The 14,912-nt window shown below is 50.9% G+C and overlaps 2 protein-coding genes across 6 annotated transcripts in view; one reads left to right on the top strand and one right to left on the bottom strand.

Moving 5' to 3' along the window:
* lef1 (lymphoid enhancer-binding factor 1) overlaps positions 1 to 9,933 on the top strand; it is a 32,092-nt gene extending 22,159 nt beyond the window's left edge. For 2 of the 5 annotated variants that reach the window (XM_072707662.1, XM_072707661.1), the window contains 7 exons: positions 1,220 to 1,310; positions 2,327 to 2,446; positions 2,744 to 2,906; positions 3,435 to 3,542; positions 4,341 to 4,389; positions 4,596 to 4,636; positions 8,742 to 9,933. In XM_072707662.1, the coding sequence (XP_072563763.1) occupies positions 1,220 to 1,310; positions 2,327 to 2,446; positions 2,744 to 2,906; positions 3,435 to 3,542; positions 4,341 to 4,389; positions 4,596 to 4,630 (566 nt within the window). In that variant the 3' untranslated portion in view covers positions 4,631 to 4,636; positions 8,742 to 9,933. The remainder of the gene's footprint in view (positions 1 to 1,219; positions 1,311 to 2,326; positions 2,447 to 2,743; positions 2,907 to 3,434; positions 3,543 to 4,340; positions 4,390 to 4,595; positions 4,637 to 8,741) is intronic. The other 3 variants (XM_072707663.1, XM_072707664.1, XM_072707665.1) reach the window with 3 other exon arrangements.
* Positions 9,934 to 11,452: 1,519 nt separating this feature from the next.
* On the bottom strand, positions 11,453 to 14,890 carry hadh (hydroxyacyl-CoA dehydrogenase). Its single transcript, XM_023799317.2, has 8 exons — positions 14,664 to 14,890; positions 13,245 to 13,373; positions 12,934 to 13,091; positions 12,649 to 12,775; positions 12,446 to 12,535; positions 12,290 to 12,362; positions 11,978 to 12,094; positions 11,453 to 11,744 (listed from the first exon to the last, which is right to left on the bottom strand). The coding sequence occupies exons 1-8, from the start codon at positions 14,817 to 14,819 to the stop codon at positions 11,626 to 11,628; spliced, it is 969 nt and encodes a 322-aa protein (XP_023655085.1). The 5' UTR covers positions 14,820 to 14,890; the 3' UTR covers positions 11,453 to 11,625.
* Positions 14,891 to 14,912: the final 22 nt, after the last annotated feature.

Below are 14,912 nucleotides of genomic sequence, written 5' to 3'. Positions count from 1 at the left end.
TCCCCCGTGAAACACACTGAGCTTCCACCATGTCACAGCGTCATATGCATGATGTTAAGAAGAATAAATTAAAAACCCTTCTAGAAGCATTTGGTTTGGTACGAGTGTGAGGTGAATTTTACCGAATGGCCCGAATGGATTATCCTGTTGTGGTCTGTTACATCTTGTGTCGGTAAACGGAGTTTGGGATAATCCGGAATCCTCTAACTGGAAAGCTAGCTTTTCCTCGGCGCGGCCAAACCACGCAAATTTCTCAAAACAGAAAATGTGCCGAAAACAATGTAAGCGTGTATTTTTTAAATTAACCATACACGTTGAACTTGCCATTTAAATGTCAGATTTTTACAAAAACAGTATGTGTGGGCACTGCGTGTCCCTCAAACCACCGTCTAAGGAATTAATGGTGACTGTATGTAGATATTTTTGACTATATTTAGGGTGTGTGTGTTTTTTCAGTGTCTCTTCGCATTTATTTGTTGGATAATGAGATGGTTCGCTTATTGATTGCGTTCGAGTATTCCATGTCGCAGTGAGGGACATTCCTGCTGTAGCGTTTAGGGGTTTTGATGTGGTGAGAGGCGAAGTGGGAGGGGGGGGAGGTGCCGGTGACTCCAGCCAATTGGCTTTAAGATGCACGTTGCTGAATCCCATGTACTAGTGTTTCCAAATCCGGTCCTCAGGGACCCACAGATAGTCCTCGTTTTTGCAAAAACGTGGGCTGTCTGGCAGGGAGCAAAAACATGGACTTTCTGTGGGTCGTCAAGAACTGGATAGGGAAACGTTGGCATATAGGGTTTTAGTGGTTCATCTCTGGACCTCCGCAAAGGGGAGCAACGTCCTGACCTTGAAGGAACTTGGATGGGTCTTGGATGATCACAGTCGGCTTGGGCAGGAGGAATCGTGTTGTTATAGCGACCCAGAAGCAAGCCTTGATTAATGGGAAATCCACCTTTGAGAAGGTATAGAAGCTGCCCTGTGGGCGGGGCCAGGGCAGAAGGGGGTGTGGCTTGTAATAAACGTCGTTGTATGTCACCGTCCGTTGCTCTGGGATGGTGAGCACGTCTGTTGCTTATCACATGTCGTCCCTGCTTGGGTTTTCAAATGCCGAAACACTTTAGTTCTGGGTTGATGACGAACGTCGACATTCGGACTTCATTAGTGGTTTTGGGCTTTGTGCACTGATGGGTACTCTACTTGCCCCTCCCCCCCACACACACAGGCATGCCAAGGCATCATCCAGGGCCTGACATCCCCAACTTCTACCCCTTGTCCCCGGGCGGAGTTGGCCAGATCACGCCTCCACTGGGATGGTGAGTCCTTCAGCTTTTTTTTCGTGCATACCCCCCCCCCACCCGAGCTTGGTCCGTGGCCCGGGCATCTGCACCCCATTACTGCGGCTTTGGACGACCACGCCTGTTTAGTCAGGCACATGTCAGGCCGACTGCGCCGGTCATGACCATGCATTCCCGGAAGCCCCCAGGTCGTCACAGACCCCCATTGTGCGGCCTGCGTCTGGCCCTGGAGGGGGCGCTGTCCTTCCTGCAAGCCCCTGCTTGGAGTGTCCACATGGATGGCTGGCATCTGGCTGGCGTGGGGTGTCACAAATGACATTGCCACTCCAGGGGGATTTTGATTGGCCCACATACCTGGCCTTGGGCGAATCGGGGGTGTCGGTCTGTAGCTGACGCCCCAGATGCAGGTTTTTCTGAGCTTTTGAACACCCCCCGTATGTGGGAAACGAGGCCGGGGGCCTTGCCTTTTGGCTCTGCCATGGCGCCGTGGATCTGCATCGCCTGCTGTGCTGGGGATGGCTCCAGTGATTCCACCCCCCCCCCACCCCCCAAGCAGCTGACTGCTAACCCCTCGGGGAGTGCCAGCGCGGGTCCCAAAGCAGCAGGGAACTCCTACGGGCTGTGCCCCAGCTGCCCCAGTGCATTCTGGGAAGCAGCAGTCGGTAGACATTCTGTCTCCGTGGGAGGACGGAGGGTGAGGACCACGCTGGATTTTACGGGCGGTTAAATTCCTAGCGACTACGGCTCGACTTCCTCGGTGTCACAGAAGAGCAGGAAGACCCTTGTGTGTTTTTCCTCTTTTTCTTTACCAGGATCAGATTATGGCTGTCGTTTTCAGATGCGCATGTGCTCCCCGCGCCCCCCCCCCCCCCCCCCCCCCCCCGAAAGCACGAGGCTCTGCCACTCTTTTGAGAAGTGACACGGTTCATGTTTAATAGAGATGTATCGTCCGCGACGGGCTACGGTGTCAGACGGCGTACATGGGTCAGGCACGTCTGTGTTGTCTGTGCTTTATCTTTATGAAACTCCTCCAGGTTTTCCCATCACATGGTCCCAGGCCCCCCCGGGCCCCACGCCACTGGCATCCCCCACCCCGCTATTGTGAACCCCCAGGTGAAGCATGAACCACAGCACGACGGCGACCTAATGCACATGTGAGTGCCCCTCCCCCTAATACCCTGTATGCATGCGCAGGTTTTCTACCCCACTCACTCCAGCGCCCCCTGCAGGGTTGCAGAGGGCATAGGGCTAGGTGGGAAAACCAGGGATGCCACCCTCTGATTGGTTGGTTGGCTGGCAGCGGAGCTGATGGGGGGCCAATCCTGGCAGCACTGTCTCGATTGGTGAAGCCTCATTGGCTGCCCGGGGTGGTAATTTCTGTGTGCTTCCCTTCCTCCCCCCACCCCCCCCCCCATCCCATCGTAACCCTGCCCCCTATTTTGTTTCTGTAGGAAACCTCAGCATGAACAGAGAAAAGAGCAAGAGCCAAAGAGACCTCACATCAAGAAGCCACTGAACGCTTTCATGTTGTACATGAAGGAGATGCGGGCCAACGTGGTGGCCGAGTGCACGCTGAAGGAGAGCGCCGCCATCAACCAGATCCTGGGCCGGCGGGTGGGTGTGGCCAAACCAGGAGGGGGTGGGGCCAGTTGGGAAGAGGGCGGGGTCAGTCCAGCGTCCAATGGATGAAATAAATGACTTGCAGCCATTGCAGGATAATGGTGAACTTTCAACGACAAACCATATTCATCCTAAATATGGGGAGGGTGGGGGCAATAGGACAGCTGAATGTATTTAATGCCCCCGCCAAATCTGCGGCGGCTTAGCCGACGAGCCACAGAAAAGGCCAATTTGCGGCCACGTGGAGTAATTGCTCACTGACATAGTTTTGTGGGGGGGGCGGGGGGGGGGAGTTAAATTGGAACCAGTGTTTTGATATAAAATCAAAGTTTTTACTGCGTATGTTAATCTCTTCATCGCTCCCCCCCCCCCCCCCCCCCATACAAATCGCTTGGAAGTTAAAAAGGATTTTTACCAAAACACTTGCACACGTCTCTTTGGAGGGAACTTGAAAGTGCATGCCAGTAATTGAGTGGTTTTCCTCCCCTCCCCCCCCACCCCAATCTCCCCCGCACGGAACAGTGGCACGCTTTATCTCGGGAAGAGCAGGCTAAGTATTATGAATTAGCCCGCAAGGAGCGACAGCTACATATGCAGCTCTACCCCGGCTGGTCCGCCAGGGACAATTATGTAAGTATGAGCAGGACGGCCCGGCTGCTGAGAGGGTTTGTGTGCCGCTTGCCGTGCGTCTGCGTGTGCGTGTATGCGCGCGTGCGTCTGCGTGTGCGTGCATGCGCGCGTGCGTGTGCGTGTGCGTGCGTGTGCCTGATTGCCGCTTCTCAAACGTGTGCCCCCAGCACTCATTCTCACTACACCACAGAAATGTGCCGTTTGAGGTGTTGATCTGCCCCCCCCCGACCCCGCCCACCCCCCAGCCTTTGATCTGTCCTGGTGCTTTTGCCACATGCGGGGAGATTACGCAGATTTAACAGGAGCCCGTGGTACCTGGGGACCCTTGGATTCCCATTAACGCTGCCGCTCTGAACAGGCGAGGAATGCGGCTGTTTTGTTCGTAGACGAAAGGATTTAACTTTAGGGAGGAAAAAGGTAAAATTTTTAATGCTGGTCCAATAATTAAGTGATAAGCTGGTAACCCGGCTTGTGATTTAACCCTGAAGTTTCCACTTAACTCAGAGTTAAGTGGAAAACGCCCCCACTGTCAGTGACCACGTCACTGTGTACAAACCCCTTGCCCCCCCCCTGCATAGACGGACCCCTGGTTGCTTACCACACTGGCAGCACAGATTACTTCGGGATTATCCCGGTTTTACCGCAAAGGAGTCCCGTCTCGCTGGGAAGGAAGGGGCCCTGAGCAAACTCTTTGGCTGGCGGGGGGGGGGGAGCCGGTAGACACTGCAAACGGCGCCTTTGGTTTAGTGATGTGAGTGCTGGGGTCACACCTTAAGAGATCTCCCGGATATTCCGCAGGGTAAGAAGAAGAAGCGAAAGAGGGAGAAGCTCCAGGAATCGACCTCAGGTAATTCCGGCGTTTGAATCCGTCCCACACTGGCTCCGTCGGCCCCCACACCCCACACCCCCAGACTTCAGGAGGAGACGCGCAGAGCCGTTTCCGCCCCCCGGGCCCGCCGTTCTGCGCGCTCCTGCTTTCGACACACGCCGGGCAGCCTTGTGCGTCTGCGGTCCGCCTCTAAAAGGCTTATTAAAAGGTCCAATCTTCTGCAGGTACAGGCCAGAGAATGAAAACAGCTTACATCTGACCAATGGTAAGAATCCCCCGTTTACGTTTCTGTGTAGCGTCAGCGAGATGCTTTGTGGAAGGAGTGTCCGCCTCTGCACCGTGTATCAAACGAGGCTCACACAAAGGCCCGTGCCTACACACACACACACACACACACACACACACGCTTTCTTGCATGACTACTCGTAGGGCTTGAAGCCATGGCCTTGTGGCTTAGGATGTCACTCGTTTTTGTTTTGTCCGATACGCTGTTTGGGTGTCGTCCCTGAACTACAGGCTGAAATTCCCGTTGCGGTACGAACTACAGTATGAACGAGAAGAAAAACCCTGTGCCTTTGGGGGGGGGGGTGTGCGCCTTACTTGTATTTTCTGGATGAATGGATTTTAAAATGCACATGCGCCTCTGAACGCGTTTCAGATGAGGATTATTAGTTTTTTTTTTTTTTTTTCTTCTGGCAAATTTTTAGATTCCCACAAAGTCATTTTATTGCTGGGGAGCAGCAGCCCCCATTAGATGTAGGAGCGTAGCTGGTGCTGGTTTCCAGCAGCCCACCCCCCCGGCTGTATCCCCTCACATGGTCAGCACATGAGCCGGTACCACGCCACCGGGTCTCTGTGTCTCTGCCAGGATTCACCCCCATGGTTCTGCTGCAGCTTCACACCACGAGGAGAGACCATGTGTGTGTGTGTGTGTGTGTGTGGGGGGGGGGGATTATATTTATATTACATTGTGGGGACCAAATGTCTCCCACAATGTGATTAAAAACCTGTTATTTTGATGTTGTGGGGACCATTTCTCAGGTCTCCACAAAGATCTGTGAATGCAATCAAAAAACTAAAAAGACTTGTATTTAGTTTGGTTATTTATGGTTAATGTTAGGGGTTACGGTTCGACTGAGGGGGGGGGGGGGGGGGTTCACTGTGCAGTTCTGCCCCAAATTGGTTACCTTTAATCATTTCAGGAAGCAGTGATTTCGTTTCCTTCTGATTGACATTTTTTCTTTAACTTTAAATTAATGGCAAGTTGCTTGGTTGCCCCCATTCCTTGGTGGGAAGCCGATCTGACTGAGTGAGGTGGTCCTGGTTTGGTGAGACACATCCCCGTGGATGTCTGCTTCCTCATTGGGCTACATGGAGAGACAGGACCGTCGCCCCCTGTTGAAGCGCTGTGCCAGCCTGAAGCTGATATCTGTAACGCAGAACACTGGAATGCTGGGAAATTCCTCCATCTATTTTGGTCTCACGAGCGGGATGATCTTTGCTCAGCTGATGACGTTATAATTAAGTGTCGTACTTTTGTTAGATGCCAAGGAAATTCCTCCTTCTGACCCAAACTGATGACGCATCAAAAGATGTGGGTTCTGTACACTCACTATGTGACCTCATACGGCATCAGTGATTGGCTCCTGGAAGTTTATCGCTGCCTCTCCATTGGTTGTCATTCGCAGAATGGGCCCGCCCAGTTGGTTCTGGTCATGGCGCATGCTCTGCCATCGCCCCCCTCCTCCCACTTTCCTCATCCCGTGTTGTGGGCGTCGATGTTTATCTGCGTGTATGAGTCACCGCGTGTTTTCCGATAAGGTAACAATGGTGTCCCTTCAGTGCCTTTGTTGGGTCCGGGAATGGCGTAGAAGGGCGGGCGGTTTCAGAGGAGGCCTTGCAGATGTCCCTGCATGCGGGTTCTGGCTGGTACCAGTCTAATTCGGTTTCAGTTTGTGTTTTCAGCGTAAAATAGGCTTTAATGCAGCCTGCAGCTTCACCGATGTCCCATGATGCACTGCTTCACTGCTTGTCTGTACCAGGTGGTGCTTCTGCATTTCCTCACCACACCCCGCTCCCCCCCCCCCCCTCGGGCAGCGCAAGGCCGGCTGACCCAGAGAGGCCCGTGAAGGAAGCACATGCTCTGCCGCCTATAAACTCCGGCCTCCATGGCAGCCAAGCTGGAAAATGTGGGTGGGATCCCCACAAACTCCGCCCCCTTTTGCTGGCCTATGCCAGCGGAACCTTTGAAGTGCGACCACAGTGGAGGGACCGGCAACGGGGCTCCCTGTGCCGGCCTGTGGCCCCCAGCTAGGACTGCCTGCCCGGGGAGCCTTCAGATGTGGCCGACCCCCCCCCCCCCCCCCCCCCCAACCCCCACCAGCAAACGCTTGCGGTTCTCTGAAGGGATCCTGATGTGACTCTTGCATGCTGCTTTTCTTATGGGGCCCACACTCCGCGGTGCCCCCTGACTCCCCAGAAAGCGCCGGAATCATCTGCCACTCGTTACCGGAGGCTGAAAACCCCGAAAAGCCAAGCTTGTGGGTGCCGTTTCCTCCCCGGAGCCGGTGCCTGGGCCCAGCTGACAGAGCGAATTAGGCAAGGTTTAAAAATACCGGCAGGTAGCGGCCGCACGGGCCGTCTCCGTCACTCTGCCGTCTCCGTCACTCTGCCGTTCCGGGCTGGCTGGAATCCGGTTAGCGCCGCAGCGGTGGCTGTGGGAATGGTGAGACAGACGGGAAGGACGTGTTTCCATAAATCCTGACCGATCTCCCCCGCAGCAATCAGGCCACGGCAAAAAAAAATGCCCCTCTGTCTATCTGCCACCCCAGCATGAACAACCTGTGGTAGTTAGGTTTGTTTGGGGGGGGGGGGGGAGCGCCCATCCTCCTGCCTGTCAGAACAGAGTTCCACTGGCCTAGCCCTACCCGGGGGGGGCGGTGTAAGCGTGGCATGGGGGCCCGGCTCCGCTGGCATTTCCGGAACATTCCTTTTCTGTTTGCCGTGCTTTCCGATTCGGCCGACTGGCGAAGTCGGCGTGTCCTTCTCCGCTCACTTCCCCCTTTTGCTTATTTATAAGGTCGATATTTTTTTGGCCAGATTTTTTTTTCTTTTTCGCTCCCCCCTCCCTCTCGGGGCTCGGAGGAGCAGCCCGGAGCTGCCGGAGGCCGGCGGCGCTTTGATTTGTGCCGGGAGGTGAGGGCCGCGATCGGGGGCCGCAGGGCCGCGCCAGTTATCTTAACCTCCCACACTTCAAAGGGGACCCGGCTGGCTGGGGAGGCGGGGGCCATGGAGGCCGAGGCCGGGGGAGGGGTGGCTGGGGGTGGGGGGGGCGGGGGGGCACTCGCAACAGAGCAGCATTTCATTTCCTGCACGTCCAGTCGGCATTCCTGAGCACTAATGGTGGTTAGGGGAGTGGGGGGGGGGGGGGCGGGACCGGCCGCTCCTGAATCCCGGCGTTTGTGTGTGTGTGTGTGTGGGGGGGGGGGGTCTGGCGGGGGCCTTGCCTGCTCCCCAGGCCCCCTTCCCGAACAGGAAGCCCTCCGCTTTTCATCTGGGGCTGTGAGGGAAACTCCTCCCCAGGAAGGAGTGCTGGGAGCCGGAGGCCTTTGAAAAGGGGGGGGGGGGGGGTCAGGGCAGGGGAGGTAAATAAGAGCCAGAGGGCGTCTTCACCGGCACGACCTCCCGCCCCGGCCCAGGGTCAGCTCCCCCCGGGTGAGCCAGCCCTGCTTCTCTGCTCTTTCATCCACATGTGGTAAAGTAGCCTGGGTGGGACAAAGTGGGGGTTTGAGGGTAGGCCTGTCTGGGGGGGGGGGGGGGCACTGTGGCTCATGCTCCAGGGTCTGGGTAGAGAGGTAGGCCTGGACATTTAATACGGCGCCTCCGCGGACGGGCATTTCGGGGGAAGGAAAGTCCAAAATCATTTAGGGTTTAAAAATAATTTTCGGTCGCTGAAGTCCAGCCCGTGCCACTTTGTGTAGAGACGGGGGGGGGCACAGTTCAGGGGGGGACCGTCGTGTGAGTGACCCAGGACTAATGGCCGCACTGTCCCCGTCATGCTCACGCGCTCTGTTGTGGAGCGCTCGGCCAATTAGGCCAATTTAAGGGCGACCCTGTGTTTTATCACGAGGTCCCCATGTCCCCGTCTGGCGAGTGTGAGAAGCCGCTTTAAACGGCTCATTCAAACGCACTGCTGTTTATACATTGGGGTCAGAAGCTGCTGGCTGCTCTCTGTAGCCACTCAGCACGTCCAATCGGCAGCGATACTAACCAGTCTGACTGCTAACTAGTAGCTGTTTATGCCTGAATCGTCTTTCTGCCTAATGTGTGTTTTTTTTTTTCCCCCCCGTGTGTCTGTTTTTTCACCGTAGGAGGAAAACGAAATGCGTTCTCCACGTGCAAAGCGAAGGCCACAGCTCTTGGTCCCCATTTAGAGATGGAAGCCTGTTAGTTCCGACCTCCTCTCCCCCCCCCCCCCCCCAACCCCAACCATTACCCCTGGCCTCCCCACCACTACTCGCTTCCCAAAGACCCCCTTGCCCAGCGACACACCATGCTCTATGGGGAGAAGAAACAGACAATCACAGCCGTAAAGACCTTCCGCTTTCGCTTACCGACCACGCACAAATGCAAGCGATCGATGGAGACCGACCCAAACCCCACACCCCCCCACCCCACCCGCCACGTTACTTCACGGTCCCTTTCGTCCGGGGTCTGCACGAAACACGACCCAGCAGTTTTGCCATGCAAACATTCCACCCCCTGTGTCACTCTCTAGTAGTTCAGTTCATGCCAATTCACCCCCCCCCCACACACTTCCCTGGTTGTTGGATGCACACCCACCTGAAAGAAGCTTCAGCACCACGTGGGGGTAAAAACCCAAAAGGTCTCCTCTGGACAGAACCTCCCTCTCTATTGGAGCAGTTGACGGCAGTTTTTTTTCTCTCCTCAATTTATGTTGAATGCTTTTGTATTTTGAATTTGGTTTTAATTTCTTGGTGTATATTTTCAGTGATTGTTTCCTTATTTTAATTAACTGGTATATATAAGCTTTTAAGCCCCCCCCCCCCTCCTCCCAGAAAAGCATCTTGCAGAAATGAGACCTAAATAGGCTTCTTCTGACTATTTGTAACAAATAGTGAGGCTTTTTTCCCTTGGGTGTAGAAGAGAGCGTATCGTGTACATTTTAAACCCCAGTCAGGATGCTTCAGTCTATCTGTATTTTTGGAGGCGAAATAAGGAATAAGACATTACATGCTCAAAACCTATATTTTATTGTTCAGAACAGACAAATGAAGCAAATATATATTTACCCAGCACTTGTCATTTTCTTTTATTGTAATAATGTACTATGTCTTCTCTTTCTGGTAGCTAATAGTGTGGTTTTTTGCCATGTTTATTTCATGCAAGTATTTCTGCAACTTTGTTTTTAGTATACCAATGCATTTGATCTTGTTTTAATCTCATCGTCGTCTTGGTACAGCACTTCGCTGCCAAGTGGTTGCATTTGAACTGTGTTTTAACATGTTTTTTTTTAAGAAAATAAAAGGCAGCATTGACTGATTCCGGATCTTTTGAAATGTGTTCGTTTATAACTGTATAATCTATACGTGAATAGATGCTCTGGTTATAATTTTGCCGGCAATGCCCCCTAGTGGTATGCGAAGGACACGCAGGATGCCTCCACTTTTGCTTTTCTAAAGACAGTCCAGGATTGCCATCGAAAACTGCACCACAGCGCCTGTATAAAGATATGGTTAAGTCCCTTCCGCATGGGCTGGTAAGTCAGCATTTTTGGGGTTGTCCTCTTGCATTTCCATTTTTTCCCAACGGCAGACTTATTACAATTAAGTGGAGAAACGTAGAAATCACTGTAAATAAGCACTTTAACTTTAAAACAAAATTATTTAATGCTTTTACACTGTGTTTACACAGGACTCTGTGTAGTTTAGCTTCTTTAAAAAAGGAAAACAACTGCTTATGTCGGAAATCATTCGTTGAAGCATTTCTCTGACATATACGCGTGCTGTAGTAGCTATTTTATATTCCTAGGTGTGCGATGAAAAGGCGTTTTAGAGAACGTTGTATAAAGGCAGGGGGATTCCCATTACGGCAATGCGATACCGGTGGGCTTCGCGGAGGTCAGCCCGGAGGCGGCGTCTCCCGTCTCCAGATCAAAGCGTCTTTCTGTATATATGTAAAAAAAAAAAAAATAAGCACGATAAGTTATTTAAATAATTTAGGGACACCGCTAATTACGGCGCCCGCAGCTACTTCTTACAAACCAGAACCTGGATCAATCCATTTTCAATGACAGAATAAATATTTGTGCGGTGCATAAATAGGTAAATGAAACGGAGAAAAACAGGCGGAAGAGTTCCATGTACTGGAAGCACCCTGCAGATTGTGGGTACTGATGTTGGAGGATTGCGGACTTGTTGGGTGGGTAGCCGTCGTACAGGGCAGCGCATCAAACGAAATGATCCGGTACATTACCCAAAAAAGGGGGCCTTTGAAACGCACACGGGTCTGCATCACCCATCCATTAGCGACACTGACGCGGCATCTCTTTGAAGCTCCTAAACGATAAAATGACTTTTTACGAAAGCAGTTTGTTCCTAATTGGCCAATATATTCATGTGTCTGCTGAAACGCACGTGCAAGACGAACATGGAGCCCAGCCACGTGGCCGTTTCTCCTCCGTATTTACGATGGGTGCTGCACTTCTGCACACCTTTAAAAACGATTTACCCCCTAATTAATTCCAGAGACGTGCTCATATCATATTCTCCAGATGTCTTAAATGTTGCTAAAAATAGCTTCAGAAACGGTACATCGGAACCAGTCCGCTGACGCTAAATTCACTTATACCTTTTCAAGTGCTATGATTAGCTTTTTAGATAAATTAGTTTAAGATAAACCTACAGATTTATGTAATTCTTGCCATAGCAAAAACAGATTTTAAATATCAATGAAGCACTGGCGCCCCCTTGTGCATACTATGCAATCTGCATTTCCCCCTTCTGTCTGACCGACTGTAAACATTTTGAAACTGTCAAGATACAAACGTGAAGACACAGAAGACATTTTAAGAATGCCCTTTATTGGATTATACAATCAGATTGTAAAAAAAGTTAAACTGAGGGGCACAGTGATGCCATGACAGTTTGTAGAGAACTTGAGATTAACTCAAGACCACACATAGTACCTGAATCCTTACAACCACACAGTCATCACACAGGCTATCCCCCCTGGTTACTTATGCTTGTAGAATCCTTCTCCGGTCTTCTTGCCGAGTTTTCCCTCCGCCACCAGCTTGTTCAGCATCGGGCTTGGAGCAAAAAGGGGATTTTCTGGTTCCATCGCATGCCAACCTAGAATTACACCATCGCATCATTTTTCTATGTCTATTTGAATTGACATTGTCAAAAATATTTACACTGATGCTAAAGCAAATCAGAGAAGGTAAATTTTAACCTAAGCCAGTAACCGGTTTACAGTGCACGCTATGATAACCCAAAACACATTACAGAACTGCAGATCAAAAGCTTTCCTGCAATTCAGACCTACAACCTTCTGTCCATTGGGCCACGTCCTTAACACTCACCGTCAATGATGAATTTTGAGGTGTCCAATCCCACGTAGTCAAGAAGCTCAAAGGGACCCATGGGATAGCCAGCGCCCAGTTTCATAGCCATGTCTATGTCTTCTTTTGACCCATGCCCTAGGGGAGTCAATTAGCCAGTTAGCTAGATAGCTAAGCTGAAATATGTAAAGCTATACTGCGATGCTATTCTGCTAATGTAAGCTGCAGGGCAGGATCGTACATATTGCTACCACAGCTAGCGTAGCGTAAATGCTAACTGCGAAAATTTTGAGCGAGCTCTCATAACACGTGATCACTGTAGCAGTGTCACACCTCTTTCGTGGAGTCGAATGGCCTCCATCATGTACGGAACAAGAAGTCGGTTCACGAGAAACCCCGGGGTATCCTGAACAAGGGGAACACGACTCAGTCCAATTCATATGCAACGGTTCTATTAGTATCTGCTGTTATTGGCGTGAAAACTCTTACCATGCAAGAAACGGGATGTTTCCCCAAAGCTTTGGTGAAGTCAGTCAGAGCATCAAATGCCATCTGACTAGTCTGTGATGTTCTAACCACCTACAAACATCATGTCAGAAGAGGAGAATTATCATCAGCAGTGTTTCCCCACTCGAAAACAAGCACGGAACACCAATCCTCTAGATGTTTTGCCGTTGAAAAGGAAAAAATACCTCTACAAGCTTCATCATGGGGACAGGATTGAAAAAATGGAGACCTCCAAATCGGTCCAGCCTCGTCGTGGCACTAGCGATGTCTGTGATGGGCAGCGATGATGTATTGCTTGCAAATATTGTGTGCCTGTCAATTGAAGGACATGAGAGGTTCTGGAACTTATCTGCATCCTGGGGACAATTTTTTGCATTATAAACACTAAACGCTCAAATATTTGTCTGTTGGAGAACTGAAGGATAAAATGCTTGGCCTTTCAAACGTCAAACAGAGAAGCTCTGAGTTACTCTGGGGCGGCTTTGTCAAGTGAACTGAAGAGGCTCTGCTTGACTTTAAGATTCTCCACGATGGCTTCCACCACCAGGTCCGTGCTCCGCACCGCCGAGGATGCGTCCGTGTTCGTGGAAATGTTCTTCAGTACCTTCTGAAGAAACTCCGCTGCCGCCTGGAACACGATATAAACACACTTGTCATACACATGACATCAAGCTGGAATGGCTACAGTGCAGTATTCAGAGACAGTAAGGTAGCAAAGGTGTAATGATTGTTGTCTCTCTATATGTATGCAGATATGATCATAAACTGATGGAAAACAGACCTCTGGCTTGTCTGCGAACTTCTTTTTGGCCACTCTCTTCAAGCTACCTTCGATTCCCTGGGTGGACTTCTTCAAGATATCTTCTGAGGTGTCCACCAACACTACAGTGTGTCCTGTAGTTGCAGCAACCTGTGAGAGAGAGCATTTAATATTCACATAACTGTATATAATGTATTTTTTTTTTCTTTTCATCCTTTACTTTATAGTACTTGCAGAGCACCTCCTGTCGTTTAGCATGACACAGCAATGTGGTCAGTAGCAGGCTCAGCTCCGTTGGTGGTACCTGACATAGTGGTGGTCAATACTGCAAAATTTGGTATCGATCTGATACTAAGTACATACTGGGCCAGTATTGCCAATACCAATACTTATTCCTTATAAGGGCAGCTTATATACTTTGATGTAGGGGGAGAGTGTTTCATTTTTGAGGTGAATGCATCATCAATATGCTAAATCTCAGTACATTTTCATGACCACTAAAGGATTTTGTAATTTTTGCTGTGGTTTACACACTACATGACTGATCAGCCGCAGGGGGTCACACACCACAAGATCTTTCACCAGGAGGAAGTGCTGACGGGTCCATCTGGTCTCCAAATTACGTTTTGTATACGAAAACACACTGATTTCCAGTAGTCATTCACACGGTCTAGTGTCAACGCGCTACACATTAGACAAAATGACGTTTACAAAAAAATCTAATCAAATAGGCTCCACAACAAAACAGAGGAGAGGAGGAGTAACAAAATGTGCATGCAATAAGTGAAAGGAGCAATGTTTGCACAGATATGTCTACTTTTTGATGAAACGGGAGTAATGGACTGAAGGTAAAGGAAAGAAACTGAAGCTAAAGTATAGATCCTATCACGAGAGTATCAATCTGAATCCGATACCACTACTAACGTGTGGTATGAAATGTACTACTGGGTGAACATGAAGTTGCAAACATTTTTGTGCTATTATTAAACATGCACGATTAATGATCAAAGCTCAAGCGTATCCAGTTACGTTACCTTTTTATAAAGTGCTTTCCACTTTATAAAGATACACGAAAAAGTTGACGTTTTATACATAATACACTTTAACCACACTAAGTTCATGCTAGTTACAGATTAACGACACTTGCCAGTTTGACTGCAATCTATGTGAAAGGTCGCAGCTAGCTTTAACTATCAACATGTTGACGGACACCGGGCAGCGCGCAAGGTTAACCTGAACTAGCAAGATCGCCGGCATCACGTGCCTAGTTAGCTGGTCGGCGCATGGTGCTGGGGGGAGCTGTGGCTAACTGCTACGCAAATAACTGGCAGGCGTTAAGCAGACTACTTGCCGCTAACCGGGTAAAGCGAAACGGGGCGGCCGGCTAATGCATGCATTTTTATTTCTCATTTATTTTCTGGTTTCTTGCTTTGGGTTTACCTGCGCTATACCCGCACCCATCAGGCCGCCTCCGATCACCGTGATGTGCTTGATAGCCGCATGCCGGGCGGCGCTGGAGGACAGGCATCGGACCAGGCAGTGAGTAGCGAAAGCCATGTCGAGTCTGCGGCGCCAGGGCCTCGGCGTCCTGTGCATAAATAGCTGCTCGGCGGCGCGCCTCCTCCGGGGGCGACGGGCACGGGTTCTCGCTCGCGTGGCCGCTCTTCTGGCGCGCCCCCGTGGCCTTTG

This window comes from Paramormyrops kingsleyae, chromosome 25 (genome assembly GCF_048594095.1).
Source record: "Paramormyrops kingsleyae isolate MSU_618 chromosome 25, PKINGS_0.4, whole genome shotgun sequence".
NCBI classification, from domain to species: Eukaryota; Metazoa; Chordata; class Actinopteri; order Osteoglossiformes; family Mormyridae; genus Paramormyrops; species Paramormyrops kingsleyae.
The sequence above is the reverse complement of the archived record's forward strand: the minus strand, read 5'-3'. Positions and strand labels throughout refer to the sequence as shown.

Coding starts and splice junctions, on each gene's coding strand:
- hadh (XM_023799317.2), bottom strand. CDS start 14,819: ATGCACAGGACGCCGAGGCCCTGGCGCCGCAGACTCGACATGGCTTTC. Junction 13,092..13,244: donor AGTTCGCAGACAAGCCAGAG/GTCTGTTTTCCA, acceptor ATCGTGTTCCAG/GCGGCAGCGGAGTTTCTTCA. Junction 12,776..12,933: donor CTTGACAAAGCCGCCCCAGA/GTAACTCAGAGC, acceptor TTCAATTGACAG/GCACACAATATTTGCAAGCA.